Source organism: Papilio machaon, chromosome 8 (genome assembly GCF_912999745.1).
Source record: "Papilio machaon chromosome 8, ilPapMach1.1, whole genome shotgun sequence".
Classification (NCBI taxonomy): domain Eukaryota; kingdom Metazoa; phylum Arthropoda; class Insecta; order Lepidoptera; family Papilionidae; genus Papilio; species Papilio machaon.
The window spans coordinates 6474829-6489105 of record NC_059993.1 but is presented as its reverse complement, the minus strand read 5'-3'; the positions used below and the strand labels follow the sequence as shown (position 1 = coordinate 6489105).

Sequence of the window (14277 nt, the reverse complement as noted above, 5' to 3'; positions counted from 1 at the left end):
AAATATATTGAACAAAACATTCAACAAAATCTAAAATATTCCCAAACAAATCTAAAATATTCCCAAATAAAATTTCATCCCTAATTGTTATTTAGCACCCTTAAGAGTAAACTTTTTTCAAATATTGAATATTAATTTGTTTATATCAAATTAGCAGCCTCAAAAATAAGTTTCAAGCTTTGAACTGTAAAAAAAGACGATACTTCCATACAATTTTCCACCCCCTCTTTCAACCCCTTGCAACCCCCTTTTCGCGTTAAAATGGAGCCTACGTCTTTCCTCAGGCTCTAGACTAAATATTGGCAAGGATAACAGCAAAACATATTAAACAAAACATTCACCAAAACCGAGCATATTGCCAATCAAAATTTCATCCCCTATTGTTATTAACGCCCTTGGGCGTAAATTTTTTACAAAAATTTAATTTCATATTTATTTATATAGAATTAGCAACCTCAAAAATAAGTTTCAAGCTTCCAACTGGAAAAATGACGATAATTCCCTACAAACTTACACCCCCACGTTCAACCCCTTGCAAACCCTTTTTCGCGTTATAATGTGCCCTATGTCCTTCCTCAGGCTCTAGACTAAATATTGGTAAGGGTAATAGCAAAACATATTAAAGAAAACATTCAACAAAACCTCACATATTGCCAAACAAAATTTCATCCCCTATTGTTATTTAGCACCCTTGGGGGTAAAATTTTACAAAAATTTAATTTCATATTTATCTTTATGAAATTAGCAGCCTTGAAAATAAGTTTCAACCTTTTTCCTGTAAAAATGACGATAATTCCATACAAACTTTCACCCCCACTTTCAACCCCTTCAAACCCCTTTTTCGCGTTAAAATGTAGTCTACGTCTTTCCTCAGGCTCTAGACTAAATATTGGTAAGGGTTACAGCAAAGCATATTAAACAAAACATTCACCAAAACCGAATATATTGCAAAACAAAATTTCATCCCCTATTGTTTTTTAGCACCCTTGGGGGTAAAATTTTTCCAAAAATTTAATTTCATATTTATCTTTATCAAATTAGCCTTGAAAATAAGTTTCAACCTTCTACCTGTAAAAATGACGATAATTCCATACAAACTTTCACCCCCACTTTCAACCCCTTACAACCCCTTTTTCGCGTTAAAATGTAGCCTATGTCCATCCTCAGGCTCTAGACTATCTGTGTACAAAATTTCATTTAAATCGGTTCAGTAGTTTTTGCGTGAAAGCAAGACAGACAGACAGACAGACAGACAGACAGAGTTACTTTCGCATTTATAATATTAGTAAGGATTTAGAAACGTGCCTTTCATCATTTCCAAGTCCTTTTGTCTACCACCTGTTGGAAAACCCACGTGCCGTAGCTTACATATCGCCTGTATTAATCATTCGAAGAATCAATGAAAGGAAACTCTCTGAGTCATATTTTAAAAACCAAAGTCACGATTAAAGATATTCCTTGCTGGAATGATTCAACAATGTTAGTCAGAATGTACTAACGTAGTAACGTAAACTCAAAGAAGATTACAGACGAAAAAGAATTTACTCAAAAAGACAATTAAGTAAGAAAGTTAAGCTACAAAAATTGGGTTAGACAAGTAGGCGGTTTATCGGCTAAGCTGGCGCGATTCCAAAAGATACTGAGACGTAATTACACGACAAACTTTAATTCTTGTTCGTCCAAATTAAGTTAAGAACAATATCGAACATATCAGATTAATTATCTTTTATTTTTGGGGACACCAGCAAATAAGTTGCGAAATTCACTATAAAAAAGTTTGTACGAATCATTTTCTCCGAGAAATAAGTATTTTCTTATTGATATAAGGATAAGTAATTTTTGAAGTGAAACCGACATAACCTAAAACGATACTTATGTTACGAAAAGGTTAGAGAGCCAATGCAATTTAACTTCGTACAAACTTCATAATTAATTTACCATCGAAGGCATATAATATTAGACACTCACAAACTTCCTGAATAAGATTTTTTACTTAATTTATCATTCAATGCATTCACATAAAATTTGACACAAATTCCCTAAATAAAATGCTGTCCAAAAAGCTTTTCATTTGGATGGATTTATACCTTGTTAGTTACATCGCAATCCTCTGGAGTAAAATAGTAAATTATCTTAAATTCTCATCAATGCCAATCCGCTTACAGGGACTTTGTCAATAAACCAGAACATTCGGGACGGAATTCTATTACCGCTGGATTGGGACGTCCCGCGCCAATTTGTTACTTCGACTTTCTTACTGTCATCAATTTATTTTTAACGTAAAGTTTGCTTATTCTTCATGAAAATTTCAACGAAGATTTCATAAGTAAATTTAGATAAAATGGTCTTTTATAACCTAAAAAAATCACCTTTATTTTTATACACTAAATGTATTTTTTACTTAAAGTACTGAATCGTCTTTAAGAATATTTTATTAATAAAAAGCTTTTCTATCGTTCAGTAACTTATTAGATTTTTTCTTTTACTCAGCGAACAGGAAAAAGCTTTTTCTTTGGTATTCATTGTGTGGTTTAAATAGCTTACATTTGGAAGAGAAATAGACTTGAAGACAGTCGACGTTAATAATTAATAATTACTGCTCTATTGAACAAGAAGGAAGCAGGAGTGCGGTCGCTAGTTAAATATGAATGCTGGTAGGGATTTGAGAGATTTAATTTAAATACAGTATAGTGAGCCGGCTGCTTCGGATACAAAATGGAAGTAACAGATGTAGTATTCCCGACGCACGTCTCTATAGCACTTTGTATTTGTAGAATTAAAATAAAGACATTAAATCGTACTGGCGCCATGGTAATTAAAATTTGAATAAGAAAATATTTACATTTTTCTCTAGACGGTTAAGATTCAAATATCAATATTAATTTAAAACTGTATTTTATATTATTTAATGCATACAACAAAGAATAAAAAATAACAGCAAATATGTTAATAGTTTCCTCGATCTTTGTAAAAAAAATACGTCGGTCGTAGATCATATTTACTTTTGTCAAAATTCAAATAGTCAAAATAAAATAGGCCAATGATATACACGAAATTAACGACCATATCTCAAGTAGTTGCTATTCCATATCAGATGTCCAGATCAAATTACGTATACGGTGATGCCGATGATGCTTACGACGAAATCATGCCCCAAAAATGGTAAGCACCTTTTTCTGTCCGAATACCTTACTGTATAATGTTGGGACAATCCTTTTATAGTTTTGAAATGTTAAAGAAGTCATACGCATGACTCTGTAACCTTCTTCTTATGTTATACATCAATTCATTCATTATATGCAGTATTTTGTAATTACGAATAACTTATACCTTAAAAATTAAAACTCTTTTTATCTTAGCTTACATACATTTTTAATTCATAAAAAATAAATAATGTAAGTAACGTAAGAATATTGATAAAGTTAATTTAATTAATTGAAACGGTTCTGTGATAAAGTTTTAAACAATTCATTCGCTGTAAGACAATCAAACGATAGTATCCTGAGATCGGAATAAATTCGATTGTAATCATGTTTAAACAATAAGATAGACTCGCTCAACTGTGCTGCGGCTTTAGAGAGCGCAAACTCAATCTAAAAGCGAGAAGTCTCGTTCCATCTACTAAAAGGTTCCAATGAAAACATCTACATTTCCACTTTGATTGCACGCCGCGCCACCGCGTAGCCGCGTCAGCTGCAACCCGTTCCAATCTCCCGCTCACCTGGCTTTCTAACTCAACCTATATTCTGTTACTAGGCAGACATTTAAACACGATCTATATTCTTTATTCAATATCATATTCACATTCATATACATGCTAGATGACGTTCGTCATTTCTTTGTATTTTCAAAAGAAGTTATTCGAATAAAAAATAAAGTTTTTTTTAATATTATAAAGTGAAAACGAGCAAGCGGCAACCTAAATACGTTCAATAGCGAAGGGACTTCTGTCCACAGACATCCGCAATTGCAGATGCGTTGCCTACTTTTAATTACGGAGGAGAAGACTCACAGAAAAAGGATATATCTCCTTCTTAAGCGTCGCTCCCTCCGTCAAATCCATGTCCTCTTCTCATCCATTCCTTATAAGAAAAGGATAGGAAAGGAAAGGGGTCAAAAATTAATCCTCCGACACGCATATTCGTCGGATTGTACGCGGAATTGCGGATTAACGACAGTCTTCAACAGATGTTATTACCTACTGGCGTCTACTACTGTTAAAACTCTTACTATAAGCTTTTCAAGTACAATTTTGGATATTCCAGTGGTTCATTAATGCTATAAAATCGATTCTTTTCCCATTTATAGGTAATAATTCAAAGTGATTCTGCGCCTTCAATCACCGAGACGAAAGATAAGAGCCATGTCGTTAAGATTAAAAGCACTTTTTATCGAGTGCAATTCAGTTTCATTAGTGTCATTTTCGGTTTCTTGAGTTTTGAGTTGAGTTTCAATTTGAGTTAAAACCTATTTATGATTAATATAAAATTAGTATGTACATAGATTTATTGATTAATATTTCATTTACTTACGATGTAAAAAGTTTACAACTTTTTTTATTTACATTTATCATACCAAGTTGTACCATCTTAATTTTATTTTTTAAAACTTTCTTGATTCAAATGAAATATTGACATTACTTCTTTATTTCTTCAATTTATGTAAAGATATTTTTATTTTTTCCTTTTAAGCGGCAATCAAAAGAAAAAAAAGGACAATTTTAGTCCCTGCGCTTATTATTGTTAAGATATTTATGTTGTTTATATTTAAAAAAACTTATTTCAATTCAGTCGTAATTACATAATTTACTAAAAAAAATTTAAATATTAGAAAATTAAAATCAGCTTATTGTAAATTGTAAAGCATCGTGTGAAACGCTCGGGTTATTTTACAACGTTCACTTTACATTAACCCATCTTTAAACATTGTAATTATGCAACGGCTTAGTTCGAAGTAAAATTTACATCGAAGGTTTAAATTTTAAATTTCTAGCTTGTTATTTTCATCAAACTAATAACAATATTAATAGTGTAGAAGTAAATTTTGTGATGAACAAATAAACAATGTTTTGTTCATATTATTATTAGAGCTACGTGACCTGGATATGTGAGAAAGTGACGAGTACAAATAATTGCCTTTTATTAATATAAATTCATAATTAATTAAAATGTAAATTTCCTCATACTGTAGTTCTTAAGTCACTGACTAATATAGACATTAAGGCAATACATTCCTGTCAGCGTCGTTTCAACCAGAACAAGTTGTCGGCGTAAAAAACTACCAGTAACTTGTTAATTTATTGCATATTTCCACTGAGCGACTGGCCGCGCGATTCCGGAAGTGGAAATTGGGTCTTACGTTGACTTATTAGGGCAGGTCAACTGCGGACCCGGTTTACTAGCTATCACACATTCCATAGGCGCGACTTATCCCCGCTTTCATGATGGAAACTTCTTATTCAAAATGTGTTATGAAAGCAGTAAAATAAATTAATAAATAAAATACTAACACCGACAACTTATGGTAAGATTATAGATTTCTATTTCTCTCACAGACAAAATCTAGACGGAAGTCAACATGTTTATCGAAATTTGGCAAATTTTTTTCCTCATAAAAATATACCTCTCTATAATCATTGTTTAAATAACATTTTAAGTTAAACCGCTAAAATTTTACTAATATTTCCTTGGAAGAATTACAAAAGCATAAATTTTAAAATGAAAAAGAACAAGTTGCAGCGCTTACAGTAGCAAAGGGAAACTGAGATGCAGTTTTCAATTAAAACTGTCAAAGGATAACTAGGAAAGTAACAAGCGTCAGTAACAAAAGCTAGGTGGCGCTGGTGTAGCGTAGCGCAGCCACAGTTTGTGAAAACTTTTAACAAGCTTAACCCTACCAATGATTTTATTAAAAAGTTCCACGCTTTAACAATGACCTTTGAAAATCAATTAATGAGTTTAACCTAGAATTTGTTACTGTAAATCAAGTTGTCTATTTCAAGGTGAAAGATTACCATTTACCTAGCTGATTTTGTATCCTCAGAAGATCCATCAAGAAATGTAACAAATAATCATACCAATAAAGCAAATGTAGGAAGGTCATAACATCTTAAAGCGTAATTTCAAATAATGTTAACTGAAAAAGGCTTTTAGGTGAAGGACGTCATATTTTAACGTATTTTGAACCCACCATTGGAATGTCTTATAAAATACAGTAAATTGATTTATAGTTAGTAACTGTATATTAAAGAGTCAAGGGAAATAAGAAAAATGGCGATATTTGTAAAGTTGCCATTGAAATTATTTGTGATTCTCAAGGGAACGCTGACATATTTCCGACGTTTGAACAGCAATCGTAGTTTGAGGAAAGAAAATTAAATTGTACGAACAAGTTGGCTCAAATTAGCTTTCTTGTTATGTAAAAGTATTTATTGAGGTTTTTTTTAACAAATTTAAAATCTAACTAACGTATTAATATATCTACGAATAGCGAAATATAGTTATCTAGATGGATTTTTATTAGAAGGTTTCTACAGGACGGCTCAACGAATCTCGACGAAATTTGGCATAGATGTAGAATATAGTATGGAAGAACACCTAGGCTACCAATTAAGTTTTTTTATTACGTGTGGACGGAGTCAGGGACGAGAGCTAGTGCTTATCATTCCATTTCTCTCAAGTCTACTCTCTCAACTCAACTTATCTAGGCAATAGTTTTTAGACAAATATATACTTAAGATGTAGCCTAAGATTTGTGGGTAATATTATGATTTTATTAATTGTGAATTTTACTCAAACATAATTTGAAAAAATCCATTTGGCTCACATTGATAATTACACGTCAATGAAACTTTTCTTGTTACACGGAAAAGTTTTCCACTTAAATACTTTATTACGCGTTTTCCGTTGATGGCTGTAATTTTGTGGAGTCATTCAACATTGTTTTCTAATATCTTTATGCTTCTTTGAACTACAGTCACGTCTATGTGGGTTTTGTCCACACATTTGTGGTACGTTCTGAGAATTCCTCTTCAAAAATGTTACCAAATTTTTCAACTTAGACTATATTTATTTTCCGTATTTTATTTGGTTTTTTATTCGCCATTTCTTAATCCAATAAAAGCTAAATATTTTATTTTTATATCATGCTAAGTTTCGAGAACAAATATAGCAAAATGTTGATTATTTAAAATTTAAAAGTAGGAAAGAGAACATAAAATTAAAAGCTTGTGAGAGTGAATTGGATAAATTGGAACGTATTTGCCCTGTCCAGATACACTGACGTTGATATTGGTATCTTTAAATTGCTCGGGGCAATTGGAATTTCCAATTTATTTATAGACTGATCGTCCATATATTACTCTGACTAACAGATGTCTGTTCGATCTCCGTTCTATTAAAAAGAATGAACAAAAACTTGAGTCGAAACCTGATACGAGACGCAAGGGGACACGGCTTTATGCCAAATGTCCAAATGACTGACATAAATGCTTTAGGAATGCTTTTGCAATTTTCAAAGACATTTGTTCCCAGAAATGCAATTAAAAATACTGAGTTTAGACTTAAGACGGTTAAAAACCATTGTTTTATTCAATTTTTATACATTTTGTGCCGTAAAAAATATTTAGTTTATATACAGTTGTAGCGACAGATATAAAGCTAATCTGTCCAACAAAGTAAAATTCCTATGTAATATAAAATGTAATAATGTAATGTTGAGGGAGGCCTTTGCCCAGCAGTGGGCGTTACGAGGCTGAATGGATAAAATGTAATAATTATAAACGTACCATACAAAAGCTCTGAACAACAACAATTGTACATTTACGAAAACCATTTCATTATCAAACTTAGATACCAGGTACTCCAACGAAGACGCTATAAAGTTTAATGTGTCACAATTACAGGCAAAACCTGCGAAGACGATATTGTCTAGACCTGGCGCAGCTCCAAACTGAGTCCTAACTTACACCTCACGCCCTGATTGTATGTCTTTCATTGAGCAATTCGTAGACATTACGACCAATCTCCCCTTATTGAACTTCGCAATCTAGTTTTCAACATTTGGCATCGTGTGATTACGTTTTGTTCGACGCCAGCTAGTTTTTTCATAGAGTTTATTACAGTAAAAACTGAAAAAAAAAAGATGTTTTTATTATTGAATTATAATAAATAATATTTAGTATTATCATTTTCTTTTAAAATTTAAATGTTAATCTTCAGTCAAATTCGAACAGCATAGTTAAAGACAACGACGATGTTAAGTTGTCGGAATCAATTTTACACGCGAGCGCATTTTCACAAAGTAACAGCTGTTAAGCGAATTGTTAGGAAAAGCCTTTGATTCGTGTCGGTCGGGATTTTATCCACTTCTCTAGATTTATTAATAATCCAAAATCTCTTCCTTTGTATAAGACCTTGTACTTACAAGACTGTTAATAATGTATTTATAGATTAAATTAATTAAAAACATCATAAAAATGCTGTAAGCAATATTAGATCATTTAACTACAAGTGAAATAAACGTAGTATAAATAAAATGGAGACATAAATTATTTATGTAAGAGGTAAAAACTTGAATTGCTTACAATATTTTATTCTTGAATTTAGTAGCATACTAGAATATATATTCAATAAACAGCAAATGGATTAATGTGATCATATAACGATTATTCATATGACTTTACTAAAATACGTATAAATCAAGCTTGCTTTGATAACGTGGCGACATGATTTATGATTACATTAAGACACTGTATTTATCATCCTTGCTATGTGTTTAGTTATTTTTCAGCTCACATTTGTCATCTTTTTAATCCACTAATACATTATATTTATTTAATACCTAAATTTACGGATTGCAAATTATATATTTATAATTTTAATGTCCACGACCTTTTGAATCATCGAATAAATACATTGCAAGCATTTAAAAATTGACAAAGCTTTTGTGTAAATTGATTATCAAAAAAATTTTGTGCAATTTAATTTAAAAAATATATACACATAATTTAAAAGTTTATTTATTGTTGGTTTAAAGATTTACTATAAGGCTGTATAATAGAGATAGTATAACAGAGTAAATAATGTGAAAAGGCGTTAGCGATGGCTGGCGCATTTCCAGCATAAAGTTTTCCACTTTAGGACCTGATTGCACGTCGGTTATTGAGCAATTTGTTGAAAATTATGCTCCTCGGAACTTACTTCAAATTACACTTCTTAACGTAGTTTCAAACTAACATACGAATGTATGAACTTTTAACTGAGAATTATATCTTTTTTTAAATTATATTGCGCTCTAAAAATATTGTAACTTTCTACAATTGACAAATTGTGATAAATAATTTACTAACTGTTTTTTTAATTCATGAACATCAGAGGTATTAAACAACCTTAATGAATGTTGTTTGAAAACAACATTAATATTGAATGTACTTAATAATAAATCATAATAGGAGATAATTAATAGGGAAGTAATCGTTTTAAATGCCATAAAACTTAATTCCTTGGCTGACAACTCCTGCCATCTAGTTGCGTACTAGCGAAACCGTAGTATCAAATTACTTACACGGGAAATTGGACAAAGAACATGGAGTTAAAATACCCATATTATTATTGTTGAAAATTTAGCATAGAAATGTCCAAAAATGATAAACTTGAAATTGTTCAATTACCAATGGTGACAATACTCTTTAATAAAATACCTAACAGTTTATATTACCTTTTTCACATGGTACACATCAGGGAATTTTATTTGCTTTAATTTAATTGTAGTATAACAATGCATTACGGGTTGTTACGTAAGGGGGGAACGATTTAACAGCGAAGCGTGACCGTGCTAACGAGCGACGTCCGAACAACGAGGGAAATGATAACGACCTGTATACGTGCTGTATCGTAGACTACGGTCAGCAGAAGCGCCATCTACACGATTGCAAGATTTTAATTGTTATTTTTGACCAAGGAATGGTTCTAGCTAGTACATAGGTATATGTATACAAGTTCCATAATGGAACAAAGTGGTATAAAATTGTGCCATCCAAACTTTATGGTGGTTCTAATAACGCACAAAGGAATACATTGAAAACCGCAGTGGGCCCGCAGTTAACCACGATAATTGTGGTCATATCATAACCTCAATGTCAATACTGTACTCGAAATCGTTATTTTATAGTAATTGATTATTGTTTGTTACTTGGATCAATGCAAACACGTCGTTGTTAACACGTTCAACGTTGTGTAGACAAAAACTAGACATACTATGTTAAACAGACTTTAACAAAGTGATATAGTTGTTTTAATTTGTTCTTTTTTTCACTTTTAGAAAATTTAATGATATAAAATAAAAATTAAAACATAAAGTACATTTTCCTTTTGCTATCTGGAAGGTGTCAAGTCGAAAACTTAACTTAAAACTTGTAGTTCCCGAAGGAATGAAAACTTAAACTTACGTTAGTTTAAAACTGCGTACTCTACAGAATAATAATGGATTATACTGCGCATAAACTTGAAGTGTTGGCAACATTGAAGTTTTAAAATGATTTTGTGGAAATTGCTGTAATAAAACTAATTAACATTACCGATAAATTTATAGCTTATAGCTATCTAATGCACACACTAAAAGTGAGGCGAAATAAGACCTTCAGAGGCCTTTGGTTGATGTAAATTCACCCAGTATTGTCATTTGCAATACAAAATGACTTTTCGAAAGTCGACTCTCGATTAGATGTCAAACTTAAATGAAACAATTCATCTTACTAATATTATTGATGCGAATGTTTAGATGGATGGATGGATGAAAAGATGGATGGATGTTTGTTTGAAGGTATCTCAAGAACGGCGGCATGATACTCGATGAAATTTGATAGTAGAGCGAAGAACATATAGGCTACTTATTAAGTTTTTTTTAATTCCGAGCTGACGAAGTCGCGGGCGACAGCTAGTCTTACTAATATTATAAATGCGAATGATTAGATGGATGATTGGATATTTGTTTTAAGGTATCTGCGGAACGGCTCAACGGATCTCGATAAACTTTGGCACAGATGTAGAACATGGTGGAAAAACACATAGGCTTTTTATTACGTTTTTTTTTTAATTCCGCTTGAACGGAGTCGCGGGCGACAATTAGTATGTTATAAATCTATGATCTTTACCTTTGTACTTTGTTTATATTGTGACACAATCTGTCTTTAATCAACCAGCAAAATTACTTGCATTGTTATGTCAAGGGCGTTAGGTTATTAATTACATACTTAGGTTAATTTTATTATAATATGTGGCCTATTATAATAAACTTCAATAACAACGATAGAAACGCCTTGATCATTTGAATAAAACATTGAACAATAAAATAATCAAGTCTCTATTATTCAATGCGTGTTTAATTCAAATAACAAAACATACAAATCAGATAATAAAACATTTATAGATGATCTTAAAGATATTATGGGAACTATGACATAATTTGACCCTCAAATGCTATGTTATAGCTATGTATTAATGTTACATTTTTATAACATCATCATGAGCATTAAGAGACTACATATTATGTTGTATCAGTCAGAGTTACTTGTGAACTTATTTCAGGATGTGATTCGTCTCGAAACTCAATACTGGTCTCTGGTGGAGATCCCGAAACAAGAGAAAGCGGAGACGGTGCCGGCATTCGTGCTTCGCGCCTGCGCTATCATGGAGAAGACGCAAAAATCTGGCGAAGGAGTCAAAACTTCCTCTAAGCTGGCTGAAGAAGCCGCAGATCGAAAAGAGAGAATAGAGAGATTGAATGGTACTTTCGGACACACATTTTAATTTAGTAGCTAATAAATATATTTGTAAATATTTTATTCAGTGATAACAAAGATACGATATAAAGTCCGCATTAAAATGAAGTAATACGATTAGTGAATCTTTAAGGTAGGCAACACATCTGCAAATGGAGATGTGTTTGGACAGAGGTTGCTGTGTGGTGGCGCTTTTTGAATTGTACTAATTGTTTTAAAACGCTAATATGTAAAATTCCAGATATGACAACATCTCAAATAGAGACAGAGAACACGCAGATGACTAACGATCTTTATCGTCTGCTGAAGAAGTACACCGGACTGAGGAACCTCATCAGAGAACTGAAGGTGAGGAGAACTGCTACTGAGTTTGTCAATCGATAACATCCTAACTTTTTGTACCTCGTGAGTTGAATATGGTTCGATTTTATTTTTATGAAATTTTGTTTTAATTTCCAAATACGTAATAAGATTTATTAATATAAGACAAGTCCTATTAGTTGTCTCTGAAACATGTGATGTTTGTGTGAAGTCCTTTGTGGCTATTGCTTTTTAACTTCAAGGAAAACTTGTTCTAATTTCAGTCGGAGTACGTGAGCTCCAAAATGTATCCGATGTTCCCACGATACACCATGCTGAAGGACATGATCAAGGACATCATGCACGACCCCGACTACATGGAGGTCTGCCACGAGGTGGACCCGTAGCGCGGGGTCCGCAAATAGTTGAGGAGCTCTTTCACCGACCGCCGGAGGTCGAGTCGCCGCTAGCGAGTCCAACGGGGGCGTAGACGTAGGGGGGTTTAACTCCCATACTTTGACTACGCTTATGTCAGTGGTTGCAATTTCTATGCTTGATGTTTCGCCTGGTATTAGCTTTATACTGCTTAAAGAAATGGTAATAGGATTAAAATTACCTTGTTGATATGGTGGTACACCTTGATAGTGCTTTAACAGATATTAAAAACCTTAGTAAATCTACTTCAATATTAACGTCATTATCTGTAAAAGAATTTGCTTCTACGACAAGAATGTTATGTACATTAATCACTTTTTTTTTTTTGGTCTTTTATTTACTATCATATTTATTTTTCAAATTGTGGTGTTATATGTTTTGAGAATCTGGTGTAAACATCAAGCAAAAGAAAACTATAGTCTGCGGTGTTTAGTGAGACGAGTACTCATATTATTTGCGCTCAGTTATTATACGGACTTTGATTATAGTGTTAAGATGTGAGTTTACTTGATTCTATATTAATGTACTCGTCCTTAAAGTGTTAACTCTTTGTTTACTTTTTATATCTTGTAATTTGTGATGTTTTCCTAAATTTTATTATTCTGCAATAGTCTAAAAGAAACTATCGTAATAACTTGTTATTATTTTAACTAGTCATTAGTTATATATTAGTACTAACACTATAAAGCAGTAATTTCATTATTTAGTAAATAAAGTTAGCTTTTTTCCACTATTGTCTTAATAAGTTAATATTTACAACTAGTATTTAGACCTATCGCTTATGTACTTAATAACTTGTTAAATTCTAAATCAACATATCTCTAATGTATTTAAATAATGAACATATCTTCTCTTATATACTGTGCTTCAATGTGTTATCACGTTATTGTATAAATGTGCAGGTAATGAAAAATGCCAATGTATGTGTTCAAATGTGAATTAGTGTGTGAACTTGTTAAATTTAATATTTATATATAATTTTCTATATTATTGATGTAGTTAAAATTTAGAAAAATATTTATGTTTAATGAACTTTATTATGATAATTGACAACAATTATTACACGTCATGTAACATTTAGAATGTTGTTAAGTACACAGTGGAATCTGTATTAATAAATTAGTGCGATCAATATATTATTTCAAGATATTTAACAAATACGTAGTTATAAATGTGTTTACCAATTGGTCGTTAATATTATAGATGTTAAGTATTTAAAAAAATGAAAGCATATAGTGAGGACAACATTTTAGGTTAGAAAAAGTCTAGCTATAAAAAACTTATAGACATCAAAACCAGAGAACAGAATTTTTTTGTAAAATAAAATACATAAACGTTATGTAATGTACCAAGTCAAAAGAAAAGAATATTAAAGCTGCCCTAAGTTAATTTGAGAAAGATGCAGCGACTGGGGCACTGCCACGCCCCTAAAATAACTTGGTTTATTTGTTTTCGTTTTATTTCATAAAAAAGGCAGATTTTAGGAAATTTTAAGATACATTAATATGAAATTGTACTCGTATAATTTCGTTAAAAAATATTATAAGATAATGCAAGGAAGAAATGATTTACGTAAATATTTTCAAATCTATAAAAATTAGCCTAAAGTTCACTCTTTGTTTACAATGACAAAGTTAAAATGTTTATGATTTGTTGATATAAATCTTAAATTTTTGGAGTATTTTATAATAAAACAAAATACTGCCACTAGAATAAGTTTTACGATACCAATATTAATAATACATAAAATATATGTAATCATT

The 14277-nt window shown here is 31.6% G+C and overlaps 1 protein-coding gene across 1 annotated transcript in view; it reads left to right on the top strand.

The window, feature by feature from the left end:
- LOC106720302 overlaps positions 1–12796 on the top strand; it is a 132157-nt gene extending 119361 nt beyond the window's left edge. The window contains exons 5-7 of the mRNA XM_014514915.2: positions 11586–11784; positions 12021–12127; positions 12364–12796. Coding sequence (XP_014370401.2) covers positions 11586–11784; positions 12021–12127; positions 12364–12486 — 429 coding nt within the window. The 3' untranslated portion in view covers positions 12487–12796. The remainder of the gene's footprint in view (positions 1–11585; positions 11785–12020; positions 12128–12363) is intronic.
- Positions 12797–14277: the final 1481 nt, after the last annotated feature.